The 17,587-nt window shown below is 44.3% G+C and overlaps 1 protein-coding gene across 1 annotated transcript in view; it reads right to left on the bottom strand.

Annotated features, from left to right (window-relative positions):
* Nucleotides 1-2,660: 2,660 nt before the first annotated feature.
* ADARB2 (adenosine deaminase RNA specific B2 (inactive)) overlaps nucleotides 2,661-17,587 on the bottom strand; it is a 327,010-nt gene continuing 312,083 nt past the window's right edge. The window contains exons 8-10 of the mRNA XM_052806329.1: nucleotides 14,560-14,741; nucleotides 8,803-8,981; nucleotides 2,661-6,013 (exon numbers count right to left, since the gene is read on the bottom strand). Of these exons, the coding sequence (XP_052662289.1) occupies nucleotides 5,837-6,013; nucleotides 8,803-8,981; nucleotides 14,560-14,741 (538 nt within the window). The 3' untranslated portion in view covers nucleotides 2,661-5,836. The remainder of the gene's footprint in view (nucleotides 6,014-8,802; nucleotides 8,982-14,559; nucleotides 14,742-17,587) is intronic.

Here is a 17,587-nt window from a genome sequence, read left to right as displayed (position 1 = left end):
GTCTGAGCATGACTTTGAGGTCTCAAGAGCAGGAGAGGTAGGCACCAGTTTATCAGTCTATCAGAAGAACTGGTCAGACCCAACAATATGTACCAGTCTTCATATCTTTATTTTCCTTTGGGGGAGGTTGTTTCAGTAACATTGGGTGTGAAGGAATGAGATGTCTCCTCCTGGTTTGGATCATTTCATGGCAGGATAGGCTGCAAAGGCATCTGTTCAGGGCCAGAGGAGAATGAATGGGACCTTTTCCTCTCCACGGCAGAACAAGACTTTAATGGTCTAGTGGAAGTCATTCTGTATTGCAAAGGAAGTTGATAAAATAGAACATAAACTTCTCTAATAGAGGATTTAATTACCAGGAAAGCCAGATTGAATGAAGCATTTGAGCAGAACCATTTCATTGCTGAAGAGGCAATGATTATTAATCCCCTTTCTCCAAGGCCACATTATTTATGCAGGAGGCCTTGGAGTAGTATGTGTCTATATGTGTGCATGTGCTTGTATGTCTTTGTGTTGTTTTGGGTTTGGTTTTTGGTTTTGCATCCAAACAGACTGTCACTACCTTTTAAAAAGGTCTCAGATTTTCTCTGACTTCACCCAGATTTCCCGCTAAACTGGTGTATCCACATGATCAAGCTGAAACCAGCCAAAGTAATCAGGTCTCAGGGCTGGAAAGTAGGCACAATGGTAATGAATCAAAAGGCTTAAAAAGCTCTTAAATTGCTATTTCGTTCTTCAACACACAAGCATGGCTATCAAGGTTTAACTGCAGCAGAAGGACTTATTATTTTATTTGAGAAACAGGCACTTCTCTGAAGCCCTCTATAAGTCGATATATCAGCTTGTTCATGTTTTATGTTGTTGTTTTTCCAATATACAGTTGGAAAAGAAATAACTGTGCCTGATGACAGTGGGGTGTACGCCTGTAAAGTTTTAAATGCATTTCTGGTATTTAGCGTTTAAATTTAATGAGATTAAACACAGAATCCAACCATACAATTTACCCTAATGACTGCTTTGTAGTTGTTTTCGGCAGCCAAATCGTGTCACAGTGTCTGCCGTGGTCGGGCAGTAGCAACTACTTTTGGTGGAGAAAACAGTCTGGGAGCCTCCTGCTGTGGAGTCAGCCATGGCCAAACTGCCCCGGAGTGGGATGAGGGGCTGCCAGGCTGCTGGGAAGCCCCCCTAGGGACCTCCTCACCTGCACCCTTTGCCCTTCATGGCCAAAGCTCTGCTTGTTCCCTGCATCTGCCCTGGGGCTGGTCTCGGCACGTCCCCTCAAGAGCCCCGCTGCAAGGAAAGCCGATGCTATGCATGGGTTTTGCCAAGTTAAGAATTTGGGTGTTTACATTTTTTGACACCAAAATAATGATAAGCTCATCACCTGGAGGGTGGATAGCAGCACAAACAGCCTTTCTACTGGTGTAACTTCTCTCCTTTCTGTTTAGGACAGTGTTACGCTGCTGCGACCATTTTTACTGGCAGGGAAGTAACTGCTGTGTTTGAGGCTGTGGTGAGGGTGAGACTATGGGGTTTGCTTTACCTACATCCAGTTAAAGCCATAAAATTTATGTGTGCAAATACACTTGGAGATTTACAAATACTGAGAATCTGTTGCTTTTATTACTTAAGGCAAAAATGTTCTGTGGGTGGCAGAATCGTGTCAGCTCACAATGACTTTTTTCCACACAGACAACTTCACCCTGCAAATGCTTTCTTCTCCCCCCTCCTCCTTATACCACCCAAATACCTAATGACACAGATCCAAGCTAAGGAAATGCAACTGCAGCAAAGTCTTAGCTTGAAAATAAAGCTGTGCATAGTCCCTGTCCCGTTATGCTGGGGAATGAAACCCATGGGATGGGCTGTGTGGGTCTGGCACTGACTTCTTCAACACGAGCAAGCAAGGAGCTGTGGGGCCAGCGAGCTGGTGTGGCTCCCTGTGAGCTGCTGGGCTCAATTTCATCCCAGAACCAAATCTTCACAAGGAAGGGGACAGGAAAATCTCTTTCTAGACAATTTTCACTGTTGGTGTATTTATATTTTGACAGTGGGCGCTTCTGAAAGGCTTTGGTAATACCAGTGATCTCTGTGAGGACTGGCCGAGGGAAATCATCTCAAGGCACCGGGTGATGCTCATACAGTAACGCATGTTAAAACATTTGTGTGGATGGTGTCATTTGGGCTTAGTGCGACTTTAGTCTGCTATAGCTGAATACTGATAGTTTAAAGCAAGAATAAACCAAGGCCACTCTACCAACGAAGAAGAAATCTTCAGATGTACTGACCTTTTGTTCATCACTTCAGTTTTCTTAAGCAGCTTTACACAGCAAGTCCTATGCAGTGTGAGTTTGCAAAAACATATTTAATTTTTATTAAGAAAGATCTTTGAGAGTCACCTGGAAGGATCAAATTAAAGATGGACCCAGTTCACTCTTCTTCCAGGATAAGACTGTGTCCCTGTATGGCTTCTTCTACATGAGCAGGCACATCTATCTCTCAGTACAAGTGTGTGATTCCTACAATGCATCAAATCCAAACTGAATAAGAGCATGTTGTCTGTAGAACTACAGTAGGTGTGTGTAAAAATACATACTAGCATTTTGGAGCACATTCAAACTGATTGCTAAGCCACAGTGAAAAATGGTCAACAGTGAAAGAACAATTTTACTTGGCATTTTATTCACTTAACAGAAACATTCACTTATCAGGTATCACTGAAGTGCAATTTACAGAACTTAGCAGCAAATTCACATATGTAAATTCAGATTTATTTTCTTTTGTTGTCTTTTTTGTTTCTTTTTTTTTACAAATATTACAAATGTACATCCATTAGTACAGTATTGCCATTCACTCATGCGTGTTATGTACAGAATCTTCACTAAAGAACTACTACTGAGCAATTTTTCCTTTTCTTCAGGAAATGCTGTATGTAGGTCATATGTGCTTCTGGGATGTGGTCCCATCACACTCTATCGCTGCACATAATGAGAAGAAGTAGACATTTAAGGTCATATTCAACCCTAGTGCAAGCACGTGCAACTCCATTGCCTCCAATGAGATCAGCTGATGCCCACTTGCAGTGGAGACTCAGTTTGGTCCCCACTACCAAATTCATTCTGGCAGCTGAATCCAGGATTGCATTTATGTATTTCTTGCAACAAAGGATAATTCAATCCCACCACACTTTTCTTTTTATTCTTAAAAATAACCAGGCACGTGTTTTGTTGTCACAGTAGCTGCAACACCGGCCTGTGGAGCTATATGCATTAGTCGAGTTGACGTCATGCCAGGGCTGGAGGAGGATGGATGAGGGCAGGGAGATGTAAGGAGGAGCCATTGAGGTCTCTTGTGTGCTAGATAAAGACTAACTTGGAGAGGAAAAGTAGAAGACATTGCTTCCCCCTGCCCTGTGGATCTCTGCATGAGAACCCTTGTCCTCCTCTCTGGTTGCCATGTGGTTTCTCTCCCTCCGTGGGAGCAGCCGGAGCCCCTGCGACCACCACTGCCAGTGTCACCCACAGCTTCTCCCCACACCTCCAGTCACGGGCCTGACCCCCACTCGCCCACTGCCCCTCTGGGCACCTTTGCTGCCCAGATCACACTGGAGGGCTGCACCAGTGACAGCTGTGTTAGAGGACGGGACTGTGTGGAGGTACCGGGAAGCTCCAGAAGGTGCCAAAAAAATTCTGAATGTTATTCAGAAGAGCTGACAAACTGGTCAAACTATTGACAAAGTGGTTACCACAAAACGTTTCCATTATTGAAACGTCTCAGGTTTTTTTTTGTTTTTAACTATTTCTACTCTAAGGATATTTTTTTAAATATTTTTGGTAGTTAATATGGAATGTATTATTTTGCTGAAAAGGTCTCTGGAAGGGGAGAGCTTTGTTTTATCTAATTTAAAAATTCTAGTTTATCACAATTGTTTTTATACAAGACACTATAGATACATCTTGTAGTTTATAATCTAAAAATAAAATCTCATCAAAATACTGTAGCTATTCTATTGTGGGCATCAATAAACAATGTATTTACTGTATATGGCTCTCCAAACATGATAAACCCTATACAAAGAGCATCTATCTTTATTGATAGGAACAGTTTCCCGTGTAAAGGAAATTACATGGAAAAATATGAGCCTTGTGTTGTTTGAAAAGTAACTCAGCTTGACAGTTCTGAGAAAATACCAAGACAGTTATCACAAATCAGTAGCAGCATGTTATATACAGATTTAAAGAGAATCACAGGAATAAAAAGAAAACAGTAGTTATATACCCGCAAATCCTGTCATTTAAAAAACCAAAAACTGAAAGAAATGCACAGGGCGTTTGAAGGTTGGTTCTGCAGTGGGACTATCAAAGCTCAGTTCTCCCATGACTGTATCTTCTGCATTCTGATGAAGTTTGGGATGGTTCAAAGATGAGATTATATCAGACCCAGCCACAGTTATGAAGAAAATATTTTACTGTTGGGTGCTACTTGTTTCCTAACTGAAAAACCCCACCTGCTTTTCAGGCTGCAGATGAACATGAACAATAGTAATACCTGGCATTTACACAGAGCTAGAATCTGAAAGCTCTTACATTGAGTAAGACCTTATCTTACCCAAGCCTGTAGTTGCATCTGCTGCACTTACATCAATTGGACTATGTGGGGAGGTAAAACTCACTGCAAGAGTGACAGCATCATATGACCAGAGCACTTTGACCCTGCCAAGTTCCCTAAATGTGAAGCAGGTAAGTATTATTATCCCCATTTGACAGGTGGAGAAACTGAGGCAGGAAAGAGCCAAGTATCAAATGCGCTCTCTCGTTTGGGATGCCTTAGTTGTGGCTACCCAACCCAGTGATATTTCAGATGTATGGAGCATCCTGAGCTCACACCCACTTAATTTAAAGCTGTGGATTGTCACAAGCTTGGAAATCTGAGGCTCTGGGTCCTGGTTCCAGCCTGCCCGACTTTAGGCAGCTACCTGAAGCCCCAGAGCTAGGAGCATCATCACAGCGGTCTTCACCGGCAGCCCCTGGAACTGTGCACCTCCGCAGGCAGTACAGGGTTGAATCGCCCTCTTGACAAGCATCTGCATCCCTGCTGGTGTCTAAAGGGCACGTGTGATGAACTGGGCACGGGTAATTAAAATTTGCAAGTGCAAAACTCCTGGCCAGATTTGAAGATTTGGTGGGAAGTGGTTTGTCCAAGGAGTCAGAGGGAATAAGTGTAAAAAACCAAGGGAATCCTGACACTTGGCTTTGTGCTCAGAGCCAGCAGTGGAAAAGGGAGTTTAAAAATGCTGCATATCTTTGAGGTCCAAATTCTTTCTCACAGATTTAGGCAGCTAACAGGATGATTTTTGCATAGAGGTTAGACACCTTTTTTTGGATGATTATGGATGCTCTGAGACCTGCTGTCATGCCACGTGCCTAGGGTACTTCCATCTTTGCTCACTATTTTCCATTATTCAGTGATGACTCTTGCACTGATTGTGTGAGGGAAAACAAACTCTAGTTGGGATCAGACAGGTGGCCCACTAACACCTCAAATCAGTAAAAACCAACAGCAATAAACAATGAAATGCAGAATCTGTGGGGGTGGCATTATAATTTGGGCAGGTACATTCTTGGGAAGGGGTCATGGAAAAGCAGTTTTCTAAAGTCAAGTTCAGTGCATCAGACACATTTCTATTTACGTATTTCCAATACAGAATTAAAAGCAAATATTCCCATTGAGGTTGCTATTAAATCTCAAACTGCTTCAATTCTCTCAGCTCACGTGTCCTGCCTAGCCTTCTCTCCAGCTGATTTGATCCAGTCATGTAGCAAAGGTGTCAAGTGATTTATACAGTTAGTAGGAACTGATCTTGCTCTGGGGGTTTCTTCACCCAGGTGCCCAGACCGGCTTTCTGAAACGCTTTAAACAGCTGCTGCTTGACAGACTGGTACGTCTGAGCCACCAGCTTTGCCTCGCTGTACACTGATGGCATGTCTCCATGGCTTGGTATTCGTGTGCTCAGCTGCAGAACAAAAATCAGGGAAGGGGAAAAAAATAAAAATAAAAAAATCAACCAACGAGCCAAAAGAAACACGAGGCTTCAGTAGCTGTATAATCTTCCTGTCTACATTTCATAAGCAACAAACAAACTATCACTGTGCTTTGTGTGTTTGCTTTTGGTTTAACAACAAAAAAAACAGGGAAGCAATAAATGCCTGTGACATGGTTTCGAGCCATTGTGAAGAGGAATGGGGTAAACAGCTTTGCCTTGGAGTGGGCACAGGCAGTAGCAAATCTTGGTGTGCTTTACAAAGGCAAAACCCTCCTTCTCAGTTAAGATGATTTTTAGGGACAAAAAAAAGGAAAAATCCTTTCTGGGAATCTTTAAAGAGTGTGTTCAGTTTAGCCCGGGAAGCAGAGCAGCTCAGTGCTTACAAGTAATGCCAAGAGACACAAGAAGGAGAGTCCCCTCCCACACTCTCCCCTTTTCCCTTTTTAATCTGTTATTGTCGAAAATGCTGTGAAACCTGCCCAGAACAGGGCAGAAATTAGGCATCAGGATTCGTGCTGGTGCAGGAAAACTGAGTGGTCTGTTGGGCCCTTTGCTCTGCAGAAGGACTAAATAAATGACCTCCTTAGACCTGCCCAAGTCTTAACAGTGCCGAACCAGCAGTGAGGCTTTGACATTATATGAAAAAAACCAAAGTCCAGAAAATGCCTTAGAGCAAGCAGACAGGTGGAAGTCCAGTGCTTACAAGCCAGGGAAATAGTAGCCTGTAGGAAAACACACCCTCAAAGCACAGCGTGGTGAGCAAACACCACTCTTTTCCTTCTCTCTAAAAAGGAGAGATGCTGAAAGACAGATTAAAGGAAAAGGTGAACGCGCAGCCCGAAATGAGCTGCTCCAGTCCTTGTGGTGCCAGCACACCGTGGGGCTGCCCTGGCCGGGGGTGTATTGGCCCAGCCAGCAAGGGAGGGCGATGCTGCCAGCCTGGGCATCAATGGGCCGCGAGCTGGCCTGGCTGGCGGTGGCTCCCCTCCAGCTGCCCCTTTGTCCCCAGAGGTGGACACCGATGACATTCTCAAATGCTTCGGTTTGTCAAAAGCAAAGTGCCCTGCTCAGCCATGAGTTACTCCCTCCTGCTCATCCCAACCCCATCCCTGGTGCGAGCCAGGTGCAGTCCAGCTCTCCCAGCCATAGTCCTGGCCATAGCCTGCCCTGGGGCCCAACTTGCCCCAGGTTTTTTTCCCATGAGGATCCCTTTGTTTTGGGGGCAGCAGAAGTGCTTCTCGCCCCCCTCCCCATGCCACCTGCTGTGCAAGAAATAGGCTGGGACCTGTGCCACCAAACTGTGACTGAGCCCTGGGCACGAAGCCCAGGTTGGTCCCTTCTGCTCCCCCCCCAGGCTCAGGGTCCCTGCTAGGACAGGTCGTGCCACTGCTTGGGATGGGTTGAGTCCCCCAGCCTCCTTCCCTGGGGTCTCCTGCAGAGCAGAACAACCCCTTTGGGCTTGTCCTCATACCTCCCCACCCTGCCTGTCCTTTGCCTTTCCGAATGACTTCGTCGGTGGAAGCGGCTCCAGACTTCCCTGCCATCGCTCTGCCTTGTTCTTTTCCACTCGTTCCCCAACAGGAAAAAGGTTTTGGCACTTAATAAAATCATTTTTTCTTGTCCTCATGTTTTCCCACTCTACATGGACTGCAGGACAATTCTTGACAAGCTTCCTTACAGCAAATTAATATTCTAGCAGTGAAAGCAGGTGGGCTGAAGAGACACTTTGTGTTTTCCCTGCTGCTCCTCCTGGAAGTGGTGGGGTCTTTCTCTCCCCTAGCACTTCCTTGAAGGGTCAGGCAAGAGGAGAAACGGTGACTCCAGAATCAGGAATAATGAGAGGAAATTTTCCTTATTCCACATCAAGCTTCTTCATATATGTCCTACATCCCTAGGCTCCACCCTCCCTGTAGTTTTTGGCCATCCATCCGTCCTGACACTGTCTCCTGTCTGTGGGAAGTAACTGAAGTGTGAGGGCAGGTTGACTTCAGTGCCGTTTCAAACAAGGGGAGTTCATGGCTATCTTCCCTAGAGAAAGCAGGGCTGTCAAGGGGTGGTGGCCATTTTAATTAAGTACAACCTGTAGTTTTAATGCCATTACATTGTACTTCTTCTGAGTGTAATGAAATCAGAGAGCCTTCAGCACCTGGCCACTCACCTTGAGAGGAGCAGCTGTATTGTTGTATGGATTTATCAGCACATCTGGGAGAGTGAGGAAGAGGAGGAGAATGGGTGATCCAGAGCACCTGCTTTAGTCAGCTAACTTTGGTGATATTGGGAGCAGTTTTAGTTGTGAGTCTAAACCCCTGTGGAACAACGAAGTGAGGTAGATGCCTCCAAGGTGATGAGAAATACTTCCCTCAGGCCTCTAAGACTTAGTGAGTTGAATACTCCCCTTAGAGTCAAAGGGATGCTTGGCACAAGATGCATAAAACATTATGCAGTTGTGCTTGTATGGACATTTAACAGTCTCTTGGCTTTTGACTGCTCATCTGAGCATGGCTCCATCGCCAAGGACAGCCAGAACACGCATCTCCCCTCCAAACCCACCTGGGTTTCTGCCCTTGCCTTTCTCTGGACTCCCAGCTCCTGCAACTGACCCTGCAGGCTCTTAGCTCCTGATCCTCTGCCAGGAGGGATGCAGGACACCCGCAGAGGCTGCAGCTTCATCATGAGATTGCTAGAACACGGATGATTCTGGGGTAAGGACTAGCCCACCTAGAGCTGGCGGCAGCGTCCTGTCAGTGCATCAGACCTACCTTGCCATGAAGCTTTGCCCACCGAGTGAAGAACATGTGCTTGCAGAGCCGTGAAGGACTCCCGCAGGTCCTCTTCCCCGTTGTGGCGTTGATAACCTCCAGGTCGGCGTTCCCCACAATCCAGTTCACACTGAAGCTGGGAGATTTTCCGGGCTGCCGAGCGTCAGCGTGGCTAACCCCTGGCAGGAGAGAAAGACACCAGTAACATCCAGTGCTCAAAATCTTCAGAGGCTGCTAACATCTGGTGGGTCATTGTGGCACATGAGACATCCTTAAGTGAACATGCTGACATTGTGCACTGCACATGCTGTTGTCACCATCGGTTAAGTGTTACCAGGGCGAATACCTTAGAGAGACATAATTTAGCAATTCCTATAGATCTTTTTCCACCTTGCAGGCAAACTTTTTGTTAGCCTAAGGAAAGCTGTTAGATTGTAGTGTGTGCTATTGACAGCAGTGTGATGGTTGCTGAGTGAAATCTTTCAGAAACGCTTTAATGGGATAGCTGGTTTTTAAAAGGAACTAAGCAGCAAAGTGCTTTTGCCATGAGTTCCTCCAGGTGAGCTTTCCACAGTCCAGCATATTTATCTGCCATTAACTGCTGGGGCCTTCACTGTGATCAGAAGTCTAGGTCAAAGGGGATATAAACGGGGGATAAGAAAATGCAAAATATACATTTCATCATCACAAGAGATTATTAGATCCAAGTTGATAATGACCTTGTAGACATCACAAACCTACATAGAAAACTCTTGCTCCCCACCTTGTGTCTGCCTGCAAGTTTCCTACCCTGTATAGGTGCAACAATCTCTTCAAGATCTAGTTGGTGTCCTAATGGCAAAATTTTGGACATCTTTAAGTGGAATGCGTCTTATTTAATTTTAGACAGCTACAATGATGATGTTTTCAGTCACCTGGGGTGACTGCATGACCTTTGTGTCATTCACATGGCCAGTTTTGGACATCTGAATCATATACTGGAGGCCACTGCCTACATAGGTGAGATCTCCCTTGGCTCTAAATGCAGATCAGGGCTGCAAGGTCAAGTGTGGGTGTGTACATGAGGGAGACTTATTTTTAATCAGGTAAATTCCTGTCTCTTAACCATTTAGTGTAGTTCAACCTTTCCATGAGTCCTGTCGCTTTCTCATTTCTTGTACCTGAAACCCCTTTGCAAGGAAATAAGAGGAATAAAGGAAGTGGTTGGTTTATTTTCCAGCACAGGATAAATGCAACCAAGTGAGCTCTGCCTTGCCCTGCTCATTAGTGCTTTTGGGAGCAAAGAATCAACACTGGGACCTTCCAAGGCTGGAAAAGACAGTGACCTGAAGCAGTTTGAATATTTTGGAGAATGTGGGCATTGGATGATGTGTCTGGATCCAGCTGTTGAGTCCCTCTCTACTAATTTGCTGTGTGGGCCACTAGCCTGCAAACCTGGACAACAAAAGCCACTGTGGTAAGCAGACAGGTGGGGGCTGTGCTGGTGGGCAGGAGCTGCCTGGCACAGCCGCCTCGGCACAGGCCAGCGCCAGGGCTGGATCTCTGTTTCCAAACGGCAGATCCCACTGGAGCCCCTGCCTGCAGCAGCTCCAGCAACAGCTCATGGTTTGCATAGCTTAATGGGACCTGATTTCATTGCTCCTGGGTGGAGGGCAACAGAGAAAGGTCCTTTGCATTTTCTGCTGAAGGGTTTCAAAGAACTTTTGCAGAGAGGGAGAAGTACTGATGCAGGCTGTTCAGAGAGGAGGAGATTAAAGAAGAGAGATCAAAGCGCCTCCTTTCCAAACTGCCCCTTGCTCAGGGATCTCATTTTCAGAACAGATACACACCATGAGCATCTGCTGATCTCAGGCGGAACGGAAGGAGGTGGGAGCTGGTGGGAATGCAGCATCCGTCACTACGTTAAACACGCTGAGCTTGGTAAGCCCCTGAGAGAGACCATGGGAGAAGCGGAGGGCTGTGCAGGGTCAGTCGTGACAGCGATGCTGCCTCTGTAGGCAGCTCCTGCCTCCTGCCTGGGGCCTCCCAGTATCATGGGAAGGAATGTCAGTGAGGGAGCATGGCTCCCTTTGTCCTCCCATCCCCTCTGCCCCTGGAGGGAGCTGCAAGAGCCAGACAGGACTGAGCATGCACAGAGAGAGAAAGGTGGCCTTTGAAGGGAAAAAATTATATGGCACAACCACTTTGTACCGGTGGCAAAGCTGGAATTGCAGAAATCATCTCAGTCACTGGGACTGAACTCGCTCCCATGTGTAGAAGAGAATTATAGCTAAGTCATAACCTCACCCAGGATTTGTAAACATACTCATGTTGTATTAATACCTCTTTCAATTCCCCCCGCCCCCACCCCGAGATAACAGATCAGTCTGCATCTAAAACTCCAGTTCACCTAGGCAACAGGATATAAACTGAGCCCTTGAAAATCAGATAGATAGCTCTCTGGTGCTATTCAAATGCCTCTATACAGAACAAGATGCAGACAGATCAAAATCGGCTGTTTGACATGATGCACCACTCTCTGTTGAGATAGCACCCAAAAGCTTAGAGGACTGTGTGCCAAAAAACACAATAGCAAACACCCTGCCGTGCAAAGTTGCCACAGGCCACTAAAGCAATAAAAATGTTGTGAAAACACTGACCAGAGGAAAAGAAGGAAAGGCTGCATGGAGGAGAGAGCAGGCTGGGGTGCCTGTCAGTGGGGAGGTGGGGAGTGTACGCCCCTGCCCAGCCTGAGGCCTCCCTCTGCTCTCGGTGGACATCCGTGAGAGCTGGGAACTTGCCCCAGTGCCTGGAACACCCTCTGTGCTGCTTTGGCTTTCATGCTTTCTCTTCCCAGCTATCATATATAAGTACATGTATTTGGGTAAGTAGAAGATACTTTCACATCATTTTCCAAATGCAAGAGAAGAGGCTTTAAAGAAAACACCATGAGACTCATGACAGACGCAAATATAGAGCCTAGATATATTCTCTGATTGTTGGTTTTGATCCTTTTTTAACACTTTTTTTCATGTTTTTGTTTTGACAAATAATTGTTCTAACTTTATTTGAAAGGTAACGCCTAAATAATCTAGATAATTTTCTCTCCTTTATGTAAAACATCCTCCTTAAAACCAACACAACAGAGTACAACAGGAGATGGTAGAAACTGGAAGGGAAACAGGAGTCTTTGTACAAATAACATGAACTTGAGTATTGTGGGATATGAACTGAAATCTGTCCTCATTCTCCTCTCTCTCCTAGCAAAGCCTCATGCCTCTTCAGGGTACCATTTAGAATGGCCTCAATCTTAAGAGAAAAGGAAATAAAAATGACAGAGGGCTTTTCTTTCTTCTAAAAAATACACCCAAGAGTAATCCCAGTGAATGAGTGGATTTCCATCTGGCTGGGACTGGTGTGAGTGGAAAATCTCACTGATCATTTTTCTGTGGGGCCAAGGAGTTATACCAGGATATCTCATCCCACACTGTGACTCTCCTCTCCATTGAAATGTTTGGACCGCTATAAGCAAGTGACAAAATTGGCATCCTTATAATTGAAGGACTCCTGCAATTTGAAATCCTTGGCTGGTCTGATCCCTGAGAGGAGCGTGGGAAGCTGAGGTTGCTGAGGTTTGGTCTCTAATGCATTCGGTTTGGCTTTTGCTAGGTGCCCATCTCCTTTGTCACTGGATATGCTGTCGACACAGTTTTCCAGGTAAGAGAAATGTAACACAAGCCTCAGCAATGTAAGTTTTAAGCAGCATTGACTCCCTGGGATTTGTGGGGGAGGGAAGATTACAAATAATGGCTTTAGAGACAAAAGCAATGTAGTCAGAGAGAGACGGATTCCTCCCACTGCTTCTCCTGGGCTGAAGAAAACCCACAAACACAACCAAAAGCAAAGCAAAAGCTTTTCCAAACAGAAGTCTCTGGGAAGGAGGAAGCCAGCCATGAAACATGCAGATATTTAAAATGACTCAAGGGCGCCTCTGATACATTTCTAACTCCCTTGAAATCTCTGGCAATGACTCTTGGACATAAATATGCACTTGGGCCAAGCATGAGCCATTACTTTTACTCCACAAGGCCAACCCAGCAAAGCAATAGCTGTTCTGTGGTTAAATCTCTTATTAAATCCCTTATTGTGTTTTCAGTCCTTCAACAGTTCTACTGGGTTTCCCTGTACATCCTGCAGACACAGTGAAAGTGGGTGTGATTTTGATCTTAATGTATGGGTGGACTTATAATGAGTTAGAGCTGGCACAGGATGAGATCAGCTTCCTCAGTGGGAGATGCAGAGGCTTCTGGCACTGTTTGCCAGAAGTGTTGCCAAAATAACAGCCAGGTTTGGAAAACGGGGAGATTTTTCCCAACCAGCTGTGAGTCCTTTCCTCCCTCCCACGATGTGCGTGGGAAGGAAGATGGGGCTGAGTCGTGCCCATGCTGGGCCAGGGCAGGAGGGACAGGAGGGGGCATGGGTTGGAGGAGAAGTATGGAGCACAGTTTCCTGCATACCTGCATTGCACAATCTTTGGCTAGCTGCACTGAAGAGTTAAAAAATGGAGATAAGCTGTTCAAATAAGGATAAGCCTTTTGACCTAATCACCTTATAACACATACATGCACATTGCACTTACCAGATGTACTAAACCACACAGAACTTGAGAATTTCCCCAGTGGCTAAACTATCACTTCTGCCTCAGCTGAACTAATTTTGTCACAAGGATGCATTAAAAAAAAGAACATAAAATAGATAAGGGATAAAACAGCCCTCTCCTGACTGAGGAACCTAGAGGACTTTGAAAGGCAATGGTGTACTCCACTAAAGCATCCGGACCTCCAAACTCTGTAACCCTGACATCGTATTGGTGTCACAGGGAATCCTCCTGAAGAACAATTATCAGAGTCTAAGAGTAAAATAAGGATATAATCCTGTGCAGAACTGGTGGCCCGTAGCACTCACATGCCTCATGAGGATCTGAAGGCATTCAAGACTTTGTGGGATTTTGCTGGGATGAGGCAAGACAGCTGCTGCCTGGCTTGGGGTTAAGGAAGTGAGAGTCAGGGGGATGAAGAAGAAAGGACCAGAGACATGGGGTAGGGACAGGGGCTGGGAAGGAGAAGTGGTGGAAGTGAGATTAGTCCAAAAGATAGCTGGAAACCACAGAGACGCTCACATGACAGGCAGCAGCCTCATCAGATGGCAGCAATGCCTCCCCGAGGTCTACTGAGAAGGCAGGATCTCCTGCATGAATGAACAACCCTTTCCTCATGGCCATCTGCTCTGAACACGATGGCTAGCAAGTGGTGAAGGGGCAGGGCTCCGAGTAAGGGCCATGGATGGCTGGGCTGCACGCACGGGGACGGAGATGTGAGGGCTGGTTCTCCTGACTCTGCACATTTCTGTGCTCACTGGGTGAGGGAGAGCAGGACGGGAGAGAGTTAAACTTAAAATTTACTCAAAACTTTCTCCCTGGTTTTTAGACATCTTTTACTTAGTCATATACTTTAGTCCACTTTGAGCAGTCTTTGTACAGTGTTAGTTTTCCTAGACAACTTATATCCACTACTGATCCTTTTTGTGCTCACTGCATATGAAAAAGGAACTGGATTTAAATGCATCAGTTTCTGCATTCTACAAATTCATACTCTGCAGGAAAAAAAGAAGGTATGGGCTAATGGTTTCCTTACAAACAAGTAAACTTTCCTGTTGGTGACCAGCACAATTAGTGATGGGAGAGGGGATCATTTGTCTTGCAGGCAGGTGTTTGCTTACCACTGAGAAGCAGCTGATTGCGCCGGTATGAAGCTGGCAGCTGACCAATGTCTTCTATTCTATGGCTCATTACCCGGGAAAGGTGACCAGTGTGATAGAGGCTTCCCACAATGATGCTGTGCAAGTACATGGGTTCGATGAAGGAGCTGAGGAGAGCACCCTGGAGCCCAAGAATATTCCATCTGGAAAAGAAATTCAGGAGCAATAAAACACATGGGTGGAGGAATGGCCACAAGAGAACTGCCCTGGGAAAATCAGCAAAGGCCAGCACATGGGTTGGAGGGATGAGGGATGAAACCATTCCTGTCCCTGTCTTAATATGCATGAAGCACTGCACTGTTAGGTTATTATACACCCGTGGACTGATTCCTCCTCTACAATCATTTTAGATTACTGTGATGCCACTGACTTAAGGGATGTATTTCTGTCTTGTGTTACTGCAAACAGAGGCCTTTTGTTGAGAACTGTTCCTTATAAAAGAATTTGCTGTTTGATGAACATTCATTTAGCATGTCTTTAGCAGAATTTTATTTTTTTTCTGCATCTATAATTTTACACCTGCATTGGTAGAGCTAAAATCAGTGCTTTTGTTATTCTACCTTTATTTACCATTTGTCTTACATTAGTGTCATCCCCTAGTCATACAGCCAAGATAACATGTGACTTAGGTGGCCAAAATTCCCACAAAACTCTTGTGAATAATTTTCGAAAGCCTCACAGGCTGACATTTCCTTGCATAAATGATCATGCAGATATGAAGACATCCATAAGGATCAAATACTGTTCCTGAAGAGAAAAAGAAGAGTTATGCTTTTAGGCAATTTATTTGTAACCAATAATTTGACCTGCTCTGAAGTGTTCAGAGTGATGGATATGTCTCACCCTGTTGCTGTCTTAAAGGTGCAACAGAGTGATGGTGGAAACCTTGAGGCCTTCAATCTGTTAATGACTCTGAGCTCCATACAACTGCTGTTGGATTAGTTGCCAGAACTGTTCTGCATTTTAATAGCCTCCGAATTTTTACATCAAGCTAGGCACAAATATGACAGGATACTCTTCAGGGGACAGGTAATTGGTTAAAAAGTGGAAAAATTAAAAAGGGGAAAGAAGTCATCATGCAGTTATCTTGTTGGCAAACCCTTTTAGCTCAGCCCATCTAACAAGAAGTTGCTCCCCACCACCCAAACACTAACATGCTGTCTTACACTTGGATAATATTTTTATATAAGTCAAACGCTGTCAATCTGTTTGAATAGTTTTGAGTTCAGGAGTTCAAACTGAAAACACTTCAGAAAAAGTGGTTTTGGAGAGTGTATTTTGGCTCATTAAAAACCAAAACACCGGCAACATTTGGAACTCCATAGCTGACTAAAGGAAAAGGTAAGAGGTACCTGCTATTTAAGGCAACATCCAGTGGCTGCCGTGCTAAATAATGTGTTTAAAGCACAATCTCCATCAGCAGCAAGCATTATGTAGCTAATTTCTTACATCATTGTTCTTTTCATTAATTAACATTTCTCAACCGTTAGTGCAATTATTGCACTGCCTCCGTGCTGTATGTCTCTTTTCATGATTAATAAGGAGTCATTATATTTCCCTTTCCTGAAGCAGTCAATTAACACGGAATACTTTCCATTAATTACTGAATGTTTAAAACCAGCATGCTGTACCTGGAGAGCAATCTGCTCTAGGAACCTGTGACACCAATTGCTTTAAAAAGTTCTCTTTAAATTTTATTCCAAAAACACAAGCAATTTAGCTGGCTATATTAATTTGCCTCTGAAGCAGGGCTGTGAATGAGAAACATCTTTTAATCTCATGCAAGAAAAGGCAGCCATCTGGCTGCTGAGGATTTCAGAGTCAGACTCTCCCTGTCTCCCTCTGTAAATGCAGGTCATTAAAGTAATGTGTTCATCTACATAAAACTCAAATGGAATATAAAAGGTAATATTTATATACAAACAATTTAGTCCCACAATTTAAACAGTCATTGGTTTTATGAAACATTTACTTTAGTCGATCAGATTTGCATAACTTCATTTGGGGGAAAAAAAATGTGGTCATTCCTGCAAATAACATCACTTTTAAGGAAAGAACTAGCTGCCTCTTTGAGTAAATATCTTATCATGATGCAAAATTAATAATGCAAGCTTAAGAAATAGAGTTGAGTTCAGCTAACAGTACTATGCCTCTGACCAGCTTCTAAGGCGAGTAAAAAAATTAGACAGTGATATCTTTGTCCAGATGGAAACTTGTAAGATATCAGTGTTGTTTTCAACATTTGACATTTCCTTAAAAAAACCTTGTATATTTGATTGAAGGAGAGAAAAAAGCAGCTAAACAGAAAAACAACATATGTTCAACAATATTTGAATTTTAGCAATATACACATCACAAGAAATCATCTGAGCTTTATTTACCAAAATAGGGGATTGTGTTCAGATCATAAATTACAAAGTAATAATGATTATTTAATTTAAATTCTTTGCAAGGATCCTGTCTTTTCTTTAGAGATATTTCTCTGCCTAATTCTAAATGTGTTCATCCTAGTGTAAAAAGGGATTTGGATGTCAATGGAATTACATTATGGGAAATCATAGTATAACCACGATCAGGTCATACCCTACATATTAAAAGCATTTCATAAACATTAAATAATTCTCACAATGCTGCTGTGAGGTAAAACCCCATTTTTATACAACCCGGGGAACCAAGGCAGAAAGGCAATATGATTTACTGAAGTCTGCTGCATTATTTGGAGGCAGAGCTAGAGTCCACATCTTCCGGATACGATAGCTGTTCCTCGAGACAACCCTGTTTTCCCATTCCAAAAGAAGAACCAGCCAGGTGTAGGGGGAAATGAACTTCTATATCAGCCATGGTGGATTTTGACTTCAAGGTATAAGTAGATACAAGACAAATTGGACAGAGGGGCCAGACCAAAAAAACAAGGGAGAAGAAACATAATAAAAGAATACAGGGCACAAGAGCAAGCTCTGCCTGATGGGTAGAAGGTGATGTAAAAAGA

Source organism: Harpia harpyja, chromosome 1 (genome assembly GCF_026419915.1).
Source record: "Harpia harpyja isolate bHarHar1 chromosome 1, bHarHar1 primary haplotype, whole genome shotgun sequence".
Lineage (NCBI taxonomy): Eukaryota > Metazoa > Chordata > Aves > Accipitriformes > Accipitridae > Harpia > Harpia harpyja.
This window is presented reverse-complemented; position numbering and strand designations above follow the sequence as displayed.